General features: G+C 31.8%; 2 protein-coding genes across 5 annotated transcripts; one reads left to right on the top strand and one right to left on the bottom strand.

Moving 5' to 3' along the window:
* Positions 1-1947: 1947 nt before the first annotated feature.
* Positions 1948-5562, top strand: LOC149493567 (uncharacterized). Its single transcript, XM_089725941.1, has 5 exons — positions 1948-2473; positions 3417-3571; positions 3969-4481; positions 4581-5221; positions 5286-5562. Exons 1-5 carry the CDS (start codon positions 1948-1950, stop codon positions 5560-5562), a joined length of 2112 nt encoding a protein of 703 aa, XP_089582067.1.
* Positions 5563-9478: 3916 nt separating this feature from the next.
* On the bottom strand, positions 9479-14389 carry LOC105629129 (Tetratricopeptide repeat (TPR)-like superfamily protein). 4 transcript variants are annotated; one of them, XR_001046594.4, is made up of 6 exons: positions 14106-14388; positions 13212-13412; positions 11692-13119; positions 10949-11066; positions 10416-10456; positions 9479-10246 (listed from the first exon to the last, which is right to left on the bottom strand). XR_001046594.4 is itself a non-coding variant. In XM_012210658.4 (4 exons), exons 1-4 carry the CDS (start codon positions 14217-14219, stop codon positions 11058-11060), a joined length of 1752 nt encoding a protein of 583 aa, XP_012066048.1. In that variant the 5' UTR covers positions 14220-14388; the 3' UTR covers positions 10693-11057. The 4 variants fall into 4 exon arrangements, 2 of the variants coding, with proteins under 2 accessions (XP_012066048.1, XP_089582176.1); XR_001046595.4 differs by lacking the exon at positions 10416-10456; XM_012210658.4 differs by lacking the exons at positions 9479-10246; positions 10416-10456 and having other exon boundaries at positions 10693-11066.
* Between the last annotated feature and the right edge of the window lie 2713 nt (positions 14390-17102).

Below are 17102 nucleotides of genomic sequence, written 5' to 3'. Positions count from 1 at the left end.
AAAGAAAGAAAGAAAAAAAAAAAAACACGAACCAAAGAAAGTATTTGCAGAATTTGTGTGCCAAACTCGGTTGCTGGAGCTTCACTACTTCTCAAATGGTTTACAAGCACCTGGCAGTCAGATTCAATCATGATTCGAGAAAAACCAAGGTCAACAACGCGGTTAAGAGCAAACAAAATAGCTTCTGCTTCAGCGTTTTCAGGAGATAAAGAAATAGCTAATATGTGAATTCCTACCGCCATTGTTTTCCCTCTACAGTGGCGTGCCACAAACCGATATATAACCACAAGCAGCCCTGCCTGAACAGCTGCATCAGTATTAACTTTAATCATCAGATCATCACAGGGGGCTATCCATCGATGCACAACAACAGCAGTTTAAGATTCCGGTGCTGCGCAAGCATGTAGAGTTGTATCTGTTTCACTTCTGCAAGTGCTAGAATTCCGATAGCAATGAAACAACAAGACTAGATACCTGCAAAATGGACATTTGCTTACTCTGGAATATCATCAAGTTCCTTGCTATCCAGAAAGCCCATATGACCATAACGAGAAGAGCCAGTTGTCCATCCATCAAATTAAGCGAAACATCTTTCAACCAGCAACTTAAAGAAAGAAAAGTTTCATTGAAATTTAATAGTAAAGGACATAATCGCCACACCAATCTTGCAAAAGGACAATCGAGCAAAACATGAAGGCACTTCAGATGCTTCACCGCAATTGATACAGATTGGATCAACTTCCATTTCTCTTTTCCTAAGATTAATTTTTGTTGGTAGACAATCATTGTATGTCTCGGTTGATAAAATGCTTCACCTTTTGAGGAACCTGATGTTTCCAGACCTTCTTTTAAAAGGATGTTTCCGTATCAATAGAAGGACCAACTTCATTAATCTCCATTGTCGAACCAAGAGCTAACTGATAAGCTGTTTTTGTTGGCAATAATGACACTTTGGCTGTCACATGTCATTCATCTTGTGTTTTTGATAATTTCCTTTCTCGTAAACTTGAACAAGATGATGGCAGCAAAGCTTACTTAGTTTAATTTAACTCAAGTTATTGGGTTTGGTAGAGAGTTGGTAAAAACTAGATTGCATTTCTTTGTATAAATGTAGCTGCTGGCACAGATTTGAGAGAAGGAAAAAAGAGAAAGAGGAGAGAGCTGGATAGCTATGAGAATGAAGAAGAAGAAGACAAAAACTTTGTTTTTTATGCTTTGTAAATCCTTTTACTATGAGTAATGAATTTATGTTTTTCCCCTTCATCTTTATCTCTTCTTTGTTATGTGTTTAAGATAATACTTTTTGTTGTATCTTTTAAAATTCTAAAACCAGCTCTCCTCCCCCATTTTCTAACAGTTTTAACCGAAAATAATCCATTCTTATTTGGTATCCAAATAAGTTAATTTGAGGCTCTTCTTCTGGAGAGAGGAATAGCACATACCAAAGATGCCTCAACTGGAGTGAATAAAGAACGAATAAGAGTTGTATCCCGACAACAAATCTCGTGATCCATTAATTCACTAACTAAAGAATTTGCAGGAATAAAAGTTGGAGAGGATATAATTCTTGGTTCTCGCCAATTAGGAAGCCTTTTATCCTTCCAAATCCGAATTTCACTCCCATTTTAGACCGGCCATCGCAATTCTTTATCAATTACCCATCTCGCTTGAGTAATCCGAATTGTCAAGGAGCAGGCAGCTCCTCTTTCTTTAGGACCCTTAAAGCTTTTTTAGTGATTCATAAGCCTAATATTATTATCCTCTTGGAGCCTAGAATCAGTGGGGAGAAAGCAGATGAAGTTATTAAGAAAATAGGTTATAATTATTCTCATAGAATAGAAGCTTCTGGTTTTTCAGGTGGGATTTGGATTTGTTGGAAAAATGGATGGGATATGGTCATTCTCAGTAATAATAAGCAGTGGATTCATATAAAATCGTAACTGTTTGATGGAAGCTACAGCCATTTATGCAAATCCTCATATTCAAAAAAGAAAGGGTCTTTGGGATGAGCTAGACCAACTCATGACTACAGTTGTTAATCCTTGGCTTCTTATCGGGGATTTTAATGCTATCAAAAGCAAGGAAGAAAGTTTTGGGGGATCTCAACACCGATCAGGCATCGATAAAAATTTCTCTCAATGGTTTTTACAGTCTAAATTGGTGGCTATGGGTTATAGGGGAGCTCGTTTCACATGGAAAAGGGGTACCCTCCTGGAGAGACTTGATAGAGCACTATGTAATGAAGCTTGGAATCTAAGGTTACCCGATTACACATTTCTCCATCTAGCTCGCATATCCTCTGATCACAGGCCTATTCTAGTTAAACTCATGGACGAGGCGAATCGGGTCAATAGCAGATCAACTTTCCGTTTCCAAGCTGCATGGCTTACTCATGCAGAATTTAATCAATTTGCTGGCTCGGTTTGGAAACATTCTATATCTCTGTCTGAGAATATTTCTACTTTATCTCAAAGTTTGTTGAACTGGAATGCTAACATTTTTGGAAATGTTTATAGACACAAAAAAAAAAAAAAAAAAAAAAAAACTCTTATCTCGTCTTGCAGGTATACAGCGGGCTTTGGAAATCAGAGATAATCCTTTTCTTTTTAATTTGGAAATGGAGTTAAAAAGAGAAATGGACCTATTCTTCATGGAGAAGAGTTAATCTGGTACCAAAAATCACGTGATCAATGGATTACTTGCGGTGACCGGAATACTACTTATTTTCACCTTAAAGCTGTCCAGAGAAGGAGACGGAACTGGATTACAGCAATCAAAAATCAGGCCGGGGATGTTGAGATTTTGGAAGGAAGAATGGAAATAAACAAGATGATTAATAATGTTTTGCACTTCATTGAATTAACAAAAAAATATGCTTATTTATGGACCTACGAGTGAATCAAATAAGACTTAAAAATACTTCTAAAAATCATTAATCTTAATAACAAAAATATCAAATTCTATGCAGAAAATCTGCACTAAATAAAATTGAAATCTCAAAATATTTTTACTAATATTATTTTGAATTAATCTTAACATTCTCTCTTAATTCAAACATAATATTTTTTATTATAATAATTAACCATTAAAATTTTTTAATATAGCATCTGAAGCATCTCTATTCAATTAATTTTGTTGAAGCACCTCTCTCCAACTCATCGTTTTGATGCACTTCTCATTAAATATTGATGCACTTCTCATCAATCTAGCAAATGAATTTTAATTGTTTTTTTTTTTAAGCACTTCTCTTCGAATATTAATGACCTCTCATCATTTTCTTTATTTTGGAGCACATCTCTCCGATGTTCTTTTTACACGGAAGAGATGGATGTATCTCCAACCTTCTTCTTACAAGGTTGTTTCCCTCCTCTCTTAAGCTCTCATTATGATTTCACTGCTTCTGACTTCTTTTGCAGAGATTAAACCAGCTTTATTTGATATGAAGCCATGGAAGGCCCCTGGACCGGATGGTTTCCATGCGGGCTTCTTCCAACATCAATGGAGCTTAGTTGGTAATTCGATATGTACAGAGATAGAAAAATTTTTAGGAGGTGGCTCTTTGAGTGAGAACGTAAAATGATACTCTTTTAGTTATTATTCCTAAGGTTACCAGTCCTATCTATTTTTCTCAATTTCGGCCAATTAGTTTATCTAATGTTAGTTATAAAATAATAACTAAATCTTTGGCTAATAGATCAAAATTAGTTTTACCTCATATTATTAGCCCCACTCAGACGAGTTTTGTTCCTGGGCGTCATATTACAGATAATATTATTATTGCCCAAGAAGTGATTCACACTATGAGAAATAGGAAAATTCGTAAGAAATTGATGGCTATTAAAGTAGACCTAGAGAAGGCTTATAATCGAATTAGATGGAGTTTTCTACATGATTCCTTGAAGGATATTGGTTTGCCTGATTTATTTATCTCTGCTATTATGATGTGTATTACATCTTTGTCTATGCAGGTTTATTGGAATGGAAGCGTTTCAAACAAGTTTTGCCCATCCCGAGGACTTAGACAGGGAGACCTTTTAAGCCCCTATCTTTTTGTTATTTGTTTACAACGTTTGTCTCATGCTATTATGCAGGCAGTAAATCAAGGCAGGTGGAAACCTGTAAAACTCTCGAGAAGAGGTCCACCTCTTTCCCATTTGTTCTCTGCGGATGATATGATTTTACTTGCGGAGGCATCCTTGGATCAAGTTACAGTCATTCAAAGGGTTCTTGGTGATTTTTGCATGTGTTCGGGTCAAAAAGTGAATGCTTCCAAAACTCAGGTTTTTTACTCGTGCAATGTTCCAGGCAATCTTAAAGGCCAATTAAGCAGACAATTGAATTTTCAATCTACGGATAATTTAGGGAAGTATCTTGATGTGCCTCTTCTTCATGGAAGGGTTAAAATTTCGTCTTATTCTTATATTCTCGATAATGCTTATAAGAAATTATCTGAGTGGAATGCTTCTCATCTCTCCTGGCAGGTAGAATTACTCTTGCGAGCTCTGTTGTAGCGACCATGCCACAATACACAATACAGACCACAAAACTCCCTGCTCGAGTGTGCTCGGATATTGATAAAGCTTGTAGGAGCTTTATTTGGGGATCCTCTAACCAGAAGAAGAAGCTTTATGCCTTGGAGGGATATCACTCAATCAAAGGATACAGGAGGCTTAGGAATGCGAGACTTAAGATTGCTTAATGAAGCCTTTTTGATAAACATTGGATGGGGTCTAAAAACCGACATCGAGTCCCTTTGGACTCAAGTTCTTAAGAGTAAATATAAAGTGCAAGCAGATTTGGGTTTCTTAGACTCTTCACAGAAAAATAACACTTCTTTACTTTGGAAGGGTGTTGTCAATTTTTGGGATAATTTTTCTAATTGTTCAATGATTACTATTGCCAATGGCCTTGGTACTAAATTTTGGAAAGATAGATGGGTTTTGGAGGATGTTTCTCTCATCCAAGTGGCTAATTTAGAGATCCCTATAAATATTAGGGATGATTTTGTTGCAGACTATGTTGTTAATGATTCATGGAATTGGGATAAATTTAATGCTTTTCTTCCTAACTCTATTCTTGCTTGTATTGTAGCTATCCTACCCCCTTCGCCGGAAAGAGGTAGCGATACCATCTATTGGAGACTCAGAAGCTCAGGAAAATTCTCCATCAAATCAGCCTATAGTTGGGTAGCTGAGCTGCGGGAACCGGACAAGGCAAAGAGGTGGAATTTAATTTGGAAATGGAAGGGGTCACAAATGTGCTGGACGGGTGAATTTAATGCAAAGGGGACAATCTGCTTATGGTGGTGGTCTTCTCCGGCACAATGCTGGACGGTGGCTTGGAGGTTTTGTTGCAAATATTGGCTCCTGTTCTATTCCAAATGCTGAACTGTTGGAAGTTCTGGAAGGCCTTCAGATGGCTATAGGCTTAGGGATAGGAGATATCCAAGTGGAGTGTGACAGTTTGACTGCTGTCCAGCTTATTTCAGCATCCGTTCTATCTGCAGGGGCAGTACAACAGCTAGTGCTTGTGATTCAGCAGTTGTTTCACCAGTTTAATTAACAGCTGTGTTATCAAGCACGTTTATAGAGAAGCAAATCAATGCGTAGATTATTTGGCTGAGTGTGAAAGAACCTATCCCTTAGGAACACACTACCTCAGAGATCCTCCTTCAGGAATGGCAGACTGGCTATTTCATGATAGTATGGGTGTATCTTACACTAGATTAACTATGTCTTCTTAGAGCTTTGCTCTCTCCTTTTTTACCAAAAAGAAAGAATAATTTGGAAAATACTTGGCTTTCAAGAAACGATAGAGAATGGAATTCTCATCATGACATAATCGGCAGCGTTGTTTAGCCAACATAGTAATATTAAAGCTCTGTATATCCCAAAATTTAATCACATTAGATTTTTCTTGATTTTAATTTATTACATCCAATTGTTTTGTTTTTATTTTTAGTTTTTCTTGCCTTTTCGTATTTTCTTTTTATTTACACATATGTTAGAATCAAATTGTGTATATTTTCTTTTTTGTTATTAGGTCTATCTTTTTCGCATACAATTTATTTGATTATTTATATGAAAGGAAAATAGAATAAAAGTGAATTTAAAAAGTATTAAAGGTTCAGTATATTTTTTCACTATGTAATATCAATTATTATAAAATATGGTGGGCAATATGATAATATTATCAATGGAATAACAAAATAATTGTGGACAATTATCTGCCTTTATTTTTATAAAATATATTTAGATAATTTTAAATATACTTGTAGAAACTTCACAAAATTATTTTATAAAAAACTAATAAAAACCATTAATATTATTATTAGTGTTAATCAATCTATATATATATATATATATATATATATATATATATATATATATATATATATATAACTAAATATTATAACTACACAGTAATAAATAGAAAAATGATAACATTAAAAAATATATAATTTTAATTTTCAAATAAGTCATAAACATGATAGTTTGATTTTTTTTAATAAAAACTAAATAAAATAATAATTAAAAATGAAATATAAAAAACATATAAGTAAGTATTCGAGTTGAAAAAATAAAACATGAATTAAAGAAAATAAATGTTTAAAATTTACATCAATAAATTAAATTATTCTAATTTTTCAGAAAGTATTTCTCATTTTTTAGAATAACACTAATATTTTAAACAACATAAAATAATTACTTGCAAAAATTACATATTAATTAAAATTCAATGCTTGAAAGTTAGTAGAAATATTAAGTTTAAACTCACAAAAAATACCGTCATAATTCATTAACAAATTAAATATTTTTAATTTTTTTGTTAGGTAATGTTTTTTATTTTATTAGAAATAGAATAGCAATACAAATTCATATAACTTATAATAATTATTTTCAAAGATTAAATATTGAAATACAATATAATAATTTTTTGGGGTAGAAAATATTTCTAATATTTTTAGAATACCACTGAAATTTTATACAATATAAAATTATTTTCAAAGATTAGTAATTTCAATAGGCAACAAGAAATACAAGTAAAATATTCTTAAGCATACATATAAGAAAAAAATACTAAAAATTTATAAATTGAAACAAAGAAAAAGCAAATTTGAAAAAGATAAAAGAATAAAAACAAAAGAAAACACCAAATAATTTGCCTTTAACAGGTTCCAAATCCACACCAAAGTAACGAACACCTTCAGACATAAATCACTAAACAATACCTTAAATCTATTTAATTAGTCACATGGGATAATATAAATTTTGTGTTGGAGAGGATGGCCATGAACAGTGCTTATTCTGCAATTTTCTCATCAAACAGAATCTAGCCAATTTTTTCATTTATCAATAAATTATTTACTTCAAAATTCATTTGTACTAATAAGGGAGTAAATAACAAAAGTTAATTGGCAAGCGTACGTACCTTCTAGATTAATCCAAGAATGCGTTCGAAATCTTCTTGTCTGAAGATAATCTGATTATCAAATTTCAACTCAACATTCAAATTTGTTTTTACTCACCTAATGAAATCATATAACTGCCTAGGCATGGCAACTTTTCAATATTCAAAGAAGCAAAGCCCTTTTAAAAATTATTAAATACTTTATTGGGTTCTCCTTTTTACAAATCATAAAACAAAATACTACAAACACGGCTTAATATGCACTTATATCCTGAATTTAGAAATTTATTGCACTTACACCCTAATTTAAATTTAGCACAATCATACTAAATGAAATGTTAAAAGTGTTTACACCCTAAAATTAAATTAAAAGTTGATTTGCAATAAAAAAAAACATTAGACCTAATAAAAAATCCATTTTTTATTTGTGAACAATGAGAAATATATTCCGAGATAATGGAGTACATAGGCTAATGTTAGTTACAACATAAATTCTAAACATGCATAAATTATTTCAAATTCATCAAATCCTAGAATTTTCAAATTGTTAAAATTTTTGTTTTCCAAAATTTATTTTCAATTATACTTCTCACGTACAATAAATATATAAATTAATACACAAATACCACATATGTTTATCACCGTATATAAACATATATGAACTAAAATGAAAGAAAATCAACATAACAATTTTAATAACTATTGTTCAAACTCAAAGTGATTTCTACGAATTAACTGCTTTTTGTGAAAGTAAAATTTTGCAATAATCAATAATATATTCGAGTGATAGACGAGGAAAATTTAAAATTTGATTTTTTTTCGTTTCAACAGTGTTGTTTCGAATTTGGGTTTAAGTTCTAATTAAATTAATCCAAACTCAGTTATCGGTTCCATAAAAATATATTTTTTATTGCAAATCAGCCCTCAATTTAATTGTGGGGTGTAAATACTCTCAACTTTTCACTTTAGGGTATGGTTGTTACAAAGTTCAAATTAGAGTGTAAGTGCAACATATTCCAAAGTTCAGGAGTATAAGTGTATATTAAACCCTATAAACACAATGGAAAATGAAAATCCAATAAATAAATAATTTATTCTAAAATACTTATCACATTTGTAATTTCAAAAAATAATAAATATTTTTTTCATGTTTATCCTTTTTACGTTACCAACAATTATTATTTAAGTTTAATAATTTTCTTATAGAATTAGAATTAAGGTAATATAGTGACTTATTCAATAATTTATAGTAACTTATATAAATTTAATAGTTTTCTTATGAAAAGTGAACTTATAAATTCCAAACGAGAAATATACATATTGTTAAAAAACATATACGGAATAATTAAAAAGAATAATTGACAGACTTCAACTAGATAACGAACAGACACAACAAATATTTCCAATACTATTGAAATTAAAACCTCAATCTAATTAATTATCATTAAATGAAAGACCCAATGTACAAATTTACCATTCAACTTTAAGATTTTATCGGCATATTTTCATCCATTGCTCCTAGAATATAGACCTTATCACTTTACTGTTTCTAAATTTCATTTCATCATTTAAAAATCCCTATTTTAATATAAAAGCACTTTTTACCAGTTTTAAGATATGAGCCGGTTGAAAGCTGACGTGGAGATGCTTTCACCGAACAATTGACAAGAAAAAAAAAAAAGCAACTGATGGAGGAAAATATTGAAAAAAAAAAAAAAAAAAAAAAAAGTGATCGAGTTCGTTTCATTGTTTCAATACCAGCAAATATCTCAAAAAACAAACTTGAAGCCTGCTTCATAAACCCATTTTGTATATACCTATCTTTCATAAACTCATTTTTGTACATACCCAGCAACCACCACATTCCAAGTTACAACACTAGTCTATGGCATTGTTTTGAACAGCTTCCAAGCATCAAGAAATTACCCACATTTAGAATACATAGCCACTAGTGTGTTGGCTACCATAGAATCAAACTGAAACCCACATCTAACAGCAAGCCCATGAAGCTGAATATCTAATTCAAGCATTGCCTCTGAAGCACAAACAAAAAGAACACAGGCAAACACAGTCAAATTAGGCTTAGTTTTGTAATTCCTCATTTTCTCAAAAAACTTTTCCAGCTGTAATGATCCCCCACATCTTAAAGATAATTGAGCATCACATTTCATAAAATACAATCTTTACCAGGCATCTTATCAAACAAAAAACATGCATCTTCTGCACCACCATTCTCTGCATACAACTTATCAATATACCCACAAGCTCATCAACAATAAAATCCATCAACAACATTATATCACAAATCATCTTGCCCATCTCAGATTATTTAAACCACCCCAAGCATAATTACTGGAGGAAAAGTATACTTATAGGAAAAACTCAACAGATCTAAAGAAATCTCCGAAATAACAGAAGAGGCTCTCTTGAACCCATCTTAATTTTGGTATAGAGAAATAATAAAAATAGATACGGGGATGTGGGTGTGATGGGTCGAAGGAAATAGAAAGAGGATGGTATTGGCAAGTAAGGAAGATTCAAGGAGCGACAAGAGAAGGGAGAAGTGTGAGTTATGGGCCTTGTGGATCGTGCATGTGAAATAGAGAGGAAGAATATTTTGTAAAAGTTAAAGACATCTGGATCCAAGAGCATAAAAATAACTTCAAAACAGCAGTGTCGACAGCAAGTTGATTTCTGCAGCAATCATAGATCATCTTAACTTAAGAGAATGGTCAAGTGAATTCCCATGCTGGCATCTAATGTGCTGCTTTCAAGACATCGGGTAGGGCAAGCACAATCAATCCCAGAATTACTCCTAACATCATCCGTCCTCAACCTGCAGCATGGGACAATTCTCAAACCAGATCTGTTTTCTGGCAAAACTGAAGCCTAAAGGCTAATCCTTGCCAACAATAGCTATTATGTGTGTGGTTATGCTGGAAACTAAGATCTGATAACCAAAAATAAACTAAAAGGCTAAATTTCATTAATTGAGATAGACTAACCCAAACGATCCATGATGGCCAACTTCCATTACAGCCGACATCTTCTTGCATTAAGACAATGGGCAACACAATTATGAGAAAAGCTTGAAAGACTCATTGAATCTTAAAGGAACAACAAAATCCGTACATAGAATATCAACAGCTGCTGCAGTTTATTCACTAGAGGAATACATATGCTATATGTGCATAAATCCAAAATTAGTCTCTCTAGTTACATTCAAGCAAAACTCCATCTTAGAATCAAATTGGTAAAGCCAAATGCAACGACAAACAGAAAAGATCTAATGAGGGCAATGATTTTCACTATCACGGCAACAAATTAAATCAGGTACATCAAAAATAAAAATCTAAAAAATGGGTCAAATTAATTAGATGTTCTCCATCTATAGGGATTGAAAATGTCCAAGTACTGGTATCAACCTTTCTATTCCAATTCAAAAATTAAGAACTCATAAAGAAGGGAAGAAACCTATGCTTGTATGCGTGTTTCATATACACATCTAAACAAAGCATTGTAAGATGGATTATTGCACCTTTCTTCCAGATCAGGTAAGTTCTTTGATTCGGAACTTGCTTAAGTTCCTTAGCACAGCAGCCATCTTCCCAGGGTCTCCAGTAACTTGAGACATCCGCATGGCCAACTTAAACAGTCTACAACAATCACAATCCAGATTGTTAGGAAATGCACCCACCATTGGAATATAGATCTAGGGGTTTAATATTTGTTAATATGTTATCAACAAAAAGGAAAGATCATATGTAAAGCTCAAATATTAATAACATAAATTAATCAAATCTCAGTAGAGGGAGATCTCATGACAAGTACACAGTGAAAATACTCGGGCTTAAGCCTAAATAAATTCATGAAAATTGGATTCATGTAATACGAGGCATCCTTGCCTGAAAGCTACATCGCCATGAACATTCACACACACACGCACACACACACACATATACACAAAATAAAAAGTCGGACATTAAAGACGGCCAATTAGTTTTGATCCCAACACACAGACACACACAAACAAAATAAAAATTCAGAAAGACTAATTAAAGCACAGCCAATTTGCTCTGATTCCAACATCAAGCTTTTTCATCAAAGAAATGAACTATAACAGCCAAATTAAAACTTCTTTTTCATTCTAATTCCTGCCCACAAAGCTAGAATACATGCACAGAGCTTAAACTCATTTATCTTATGGAGAAAAGAAAAAAGAATTAGAGATTTTGAATTGACATCAAGATGGAGAAAAATAATTTAGGCTTCCATGCTTACTTCTTCTTCAAGCTCCTTGACTGCTCTTATAAGGCCTCGTGTGATCCCATTTAAATGCAAGCCATCATCCTTCATCTTCTCCATCAGCTTCTCTGCCTTCTCCCAATCTAAGGCCTTTAAGCATAGAGATTGGATCAACTTATTGTACTCATCTACATTAGGTTGGACACCAAATGCCTTCATCTCTGCTACTAACTCCAAAGCCTTGTCAAACTGTTCAAGTTTGCAATACCCTCGAATAAGTGTATGGTAAGTCACAGGACTCAGCTTAGAGTGCTTCTTTTTCGCTTCTGACAGCATTTTACAAGCCTCCTTCATCTGACCCCCACTTGCATAACCACTCATAATAACTGTATAGGTGTAAAGATCCGGCCTCAGCCCCCTCTTTTCCATCAATTTTTTTATCTTTATTGCTTCTCCCACATCTCCATTCTTGGAATAGCCATTGATAATGTAATTGAAAACAGCATTTCCAGGAGGTGGGCCCTCTTCAATCATCTTACAGAGTAAAATTTTTGCCCCTTCCAAATCTTTGATCCTGCACAAACCGCAAATAACAGATGAAAAGGGCTTGATCGCACGCTTCTGTGTTTCTCTAGGTAAGGTATTCAATGTCTCCAATGCTAATTTGACTGTTTCATCTTTCTGACTGAGCAAACTAATCAAAAAATTGACTGCAGGCTGAGGTGGATACTTGTTCTTCTCCTTTGCCAACATATAAACCATATGGGCATCTTTTGCCCTACTCCCTTTGCAAAACCAACAAATAACCTTACCGACTTTCTCACTCTCAGGCAAAGTTTCAGCATTAAGCATCTTCTCACAAACTGACCAAGCCCAGTCGAAAAAAGATCGCCTACAAAGGGCTTCAATTGTATAATAATAAGTATCTGAATCCGGGACATACCCAAAATCCACAAACTTGTTGAAAACCTCATAAGCTGCTTTCCCTTTACCCAACTTTGAAAACAAAATTATCAGCTGATTAAGAATCACAGTATTCAGAACAGCAGCATCCTTCTGAGCAACATCCTGGACCAAATCCCACAATGCATATGCGTTTTTCTTCCTAAGGTCACTACAGATAGATTGAACAAGCAAATCAACTACACGGTTAGTCACACTAATTTCTGGCTTCTCAATTGCCCACCTGAAAAACTTAATCAAATTATCGCCCGAAACAAGAGGAGTTTCCAGTACTTTCACTATAAACTCCTCATGTAAATCCAAATCCATACTATCAAGGCTCAACTCTAAGGAACCATCACTGCGGCTCTGTAACAAAGACAACACATTTTCTAATTTCTCTGTGTCTATCACATAAAACTCTCCCTCATCTACATCTTTTGCATTAATATGGGGATCACCATCCTCCAATGAGTCCCACAAAGGTTCACTGCTTCCACTCTCAGGGGCAAAATTTTCCACCTAGTAATCAACATTCACTCAAAAATTGTTAAAACTATTTGATTCCACTCAATGCAAAATGAATTGACTCTGTTGTTCAACTGTTATCATACCTCAGATTGATATTCATATTTTTCACCCACTGGCGGTGGGGGAGATGATGCATCAGTTTCTGCTGCAGTGGACTCACACCGATGACCCAAAAACAAACCATGTTTCAAGTTCAAATGAGTTGAAGCGCCAGCTCGATTTGGTATCAGATTCCTGGGGGTCAACAATGAGTACCATCTGACTCTATTATCTCCATCTACAGCCTGCTCAAAGCGCCAGCTTGATTTGGTATCAGATAAATTACGTAGCTCTTTAATTCAAGAAAAAAAAAAAGGCAAGATAGTAAACATAACAACATAGACATTCCAAAGAAGGATTTTATTTCTTAATAAACAGAACAATATACAAGCAATATATGCAATTCAATATCAAAAGTAGACTAGGAATTGTACAACAGCATACTTTTCCCGAGGGAAAAAAAAAAAAAAAATCAAATTTGCAAGTTTCAACTGTCCAAATTCATTTAAAAAAAAAAAAAAATCTGGCAATTGAGAATCGATGATACCCCAGGATTGGAATGTCAGCTTATTAAAAGTACAGGAACAATTCGACAAAAGTCATTATGTTAAACCCCAAATTATTTAAACAAACAAAAGTAATTATGTAAGTCCCAAATTATTTAAACATATGAGCATCACAAATTACCGGTACAAAAACTATTATTAAACCCATTTGAGATCAACTAAACCTAGAACTACCTACAAATCAATAACAACAACTCAATATATATATATATATATATATATATATATATATATATATATCAGTATTATAATCCGCTCTCCACTTTAGACAATGAGTACATTCAAAAAAACGAAAAACAAAAGAAGATTCAGAGTCTAGAAACGAAACAAAGTAATTGAATAATAGAAGCAGTAGCGAGTTGGAAAGTGTACCAAATCGGCCAAGTCAGAAGAACAGGCGAGCCAGGCCGCAGCTGCGCTTCTCCGGTAATTTGAGCCACCGGAGTGAAGGATAGCAGAAACGGAGCGTTTAGATAGCCTATGCATTATTGAGGAGCTTGAAACTGGAAATTAAATGCAAGAGAGGGAACAGTGAAGCGAACTCGGGGAGAGCGAGTTGTGATGGGTTAGGGTTTTTCATATATGGGGTTTTTGGCAAGGCTTTGGAGACAGTGGAAAATGGAAATAATCTATTTAGCTCGCTCGTTCCACGCTAACTATTTTTGTCATTTTATAAACGTAATATTTTCAAAAACTATATATATGGATTTTTTTTTTTTTTTAATTTGACAGTTCAATATTATTTTTAAATAATTTTGAAATAATTCCTCTGTTAGTCTGATTGTAAATTTTCTTTGTTCACTCCAGTATATTGATTTCTTCCTCATCTTCTTCTTTTTATCTATGTATAAATATATAAAAGCTAAGGCATAAGAATTTTTGTGGCACTATTCCATAGTATTAAGATGCTTATGTGGCAAAAAATTAATCCATAAAATTGAAAATAATTTTTATATTTTTAAAATTTATTTTTAATATAATTAATAGGAAACTTAATTAATATCATTAATAACATTTTAGGTTTTTAAATAATTAATTAAATTAATAATATCATTAATATTTTAAAAATTTAACTTTCTTCTTTAAAATAATTAATTTTTAATCTCCTCATTTTCCTTTTTCCACTGTTACGGAATTTTTATATATATCTATTTCCGTATAAATGAAACCTTAAAGAAAATCAAACTTTTTTCTACTGTTACGGAATTTTTATAGATATCTATTTCCGTATAAATAAAATCTTAAAGAAAATCAAGTCATACTTTCAACAAAAAGAAATGAATTATTTGCAAATAATATAAGACTATTTCCATGGCATTTTACTTATGTGTGCTTGATTAATGTGGTGATGTGATGAAATTACAGAGTGTATTCAATTTTTGACTATCGATTAAAGTATAATTTTGTAATTTGTAATAAATTATTCCATAACTATTAGCGTATTTTATCCATGTAAAAACATTTTACTTATTTCTACTATAATTAAGTGTTTACTTTTTTTTTAGAAATATAATTCATTAATAATAAAATCAAGTATTATAAATATTCAATTAAACCATACATAGAACTTACTATCATAATTAATAAAAAGTTTGCTGATTCTCTAACAATAAAAGAATTATCTATATTCTTTTGAATAATAAAATTAAAACTAAAAGAAATAATATCGGATTTTTCCACTTGAAGATAATCTTGACCAATATAAATCTTCATAGTAGTAACTTCATAGTAGTAACTGGTTCTTTAATTAATTTGGACTACAAAATAACTTCTCCGAATTTTTTATGCTTGGATTGCTTTTCTAAAAACACGTTGCATATGACGTACACAGATGAATTTATGCCACTTAATAATAACAATTGAGGAACATACCGTATTATCAAACTCCATTGATCAAAAATACACATCAGTAAAACAATATCTAAATTCTCCAATAAAATAAAATCAAATATCATACATTTTACTAATAAACCTTTACAAAAAAGAAACAAAACCCTCACGGAAGAAGGAACAAAAGAACTTCAAACATGGAGACAAAAACAACAATGAAAAAAAAAACAAAGAAAAAACAAATCTATTAAAAGAAAATAGATATGAGTTTATTAAAAACGAATAAAAGATTGAGAGCAAGAGAAAAAAAAAAAAGTAGGGGGCTACCGCTGATTAACAACAATAGCCCCAAATAAAAACTAAGGTTAGATAGACTAGAGAAAAAAGAAGAATAGGGAAACCCTAAAGCAAAAAGGGAGTTGGGATTTAGGGTTTCATTTTATTCGAGTTTCTTTACTATTTTGTTCAACGCAATACCACTTAAATCACAGAATTCACTTTTCGCAGTGCTTTTTTTAATAAAATTAAAACTAAAATTCGTTTTCTAATGTCATTATTTGTGAAATAGAGAGATATTTAATAATAAAATTGATATTTATATTTTGTTTTGTGAAGGAAGATAATAGTACTTCTCAACCTATTCTAAATCAGAGCAAACTTCGACGATTTTTTTTTTAAAAAAATTTAATGTTTATTAGATTTATGCCTAGATTTTAGGTTATTTATTCAAAGTGAATTCAATAGTTCATATTTAAAAAGATTATCGTAAAATCTAGTAAAATATTTATAAAAATTACAACATTTAAGCTCAATTATAAATTTGATTTATGTATGTATATGTCAATACGTTGATTCTTTTTTGGACATTAATTAGTACAATAAATTGCATATTTAGATTTTTATAAATAATTATTAATTATAATAAAAATAAAATTTTATTATATTGATTCTTTTTTTGACATTAATTAGTATAATAAATAGTATATTTGGATTTTTCTAAATAATTATTAATTATAATAAAAATAAAATTTTTATTTTTAAATATTATATAATATCCACACGGAAGTGCGGAATACGGTAGTTATAACCCTAAATCTAATACCCACCGCCACAACCACAGCAAATGTAAGTGGATCAAGTAATAAGGCGCACGAAAGATTAGTTGTCTTTTGCCATATTAGGAATTCAATTTATAGAAAATAAAATTTATGGAGAGAGATTGCTATAAACTCCATATGAGAATATGATAATAGTTTTATAAAGGACGGCTATAAACTCTGAATGAGATCAATTGTATAAATTTGAATATATCATTATTGATTATTAGAATTATTTATAAAAAATAAAAGAATTTCGACTTGTTCCATGCAATTGATATAAATACGTATAAATAATTCAAACTTTGCAATTTATTGTAATTACACCTTTCTTTTATTTTTATTTTTTTTAACAACTATATATCCCAAAACAAAAGTTTTTTTTTTTTTTTTGAAAGTAAATAAGATCGTATATTTATAATAAATCATGAAAAATAAGATC

Source organism: Jatropha curcas, chromosome 9 (assembly GCF_041381405.1).
Source record: "Jatropha curcas cultivar XTBG-Jc1 chromosome 9, XTBG_Jcur_1.0, whole genome shotgun sequence".
In the NCBI taxonomy this organism is placed as follows: domain Eukaryota; kingdom Viridiplantae; phylum Streptophyta; class Magnoliopsida; order Malpighiales; family Euphorbiaceae; genus Jatropha; species Jatropha curcas.
Note: the sequence above shows the minus strand (reverse complement) of the source record. Positions and strands in the feature narration are given on the sequence as shown.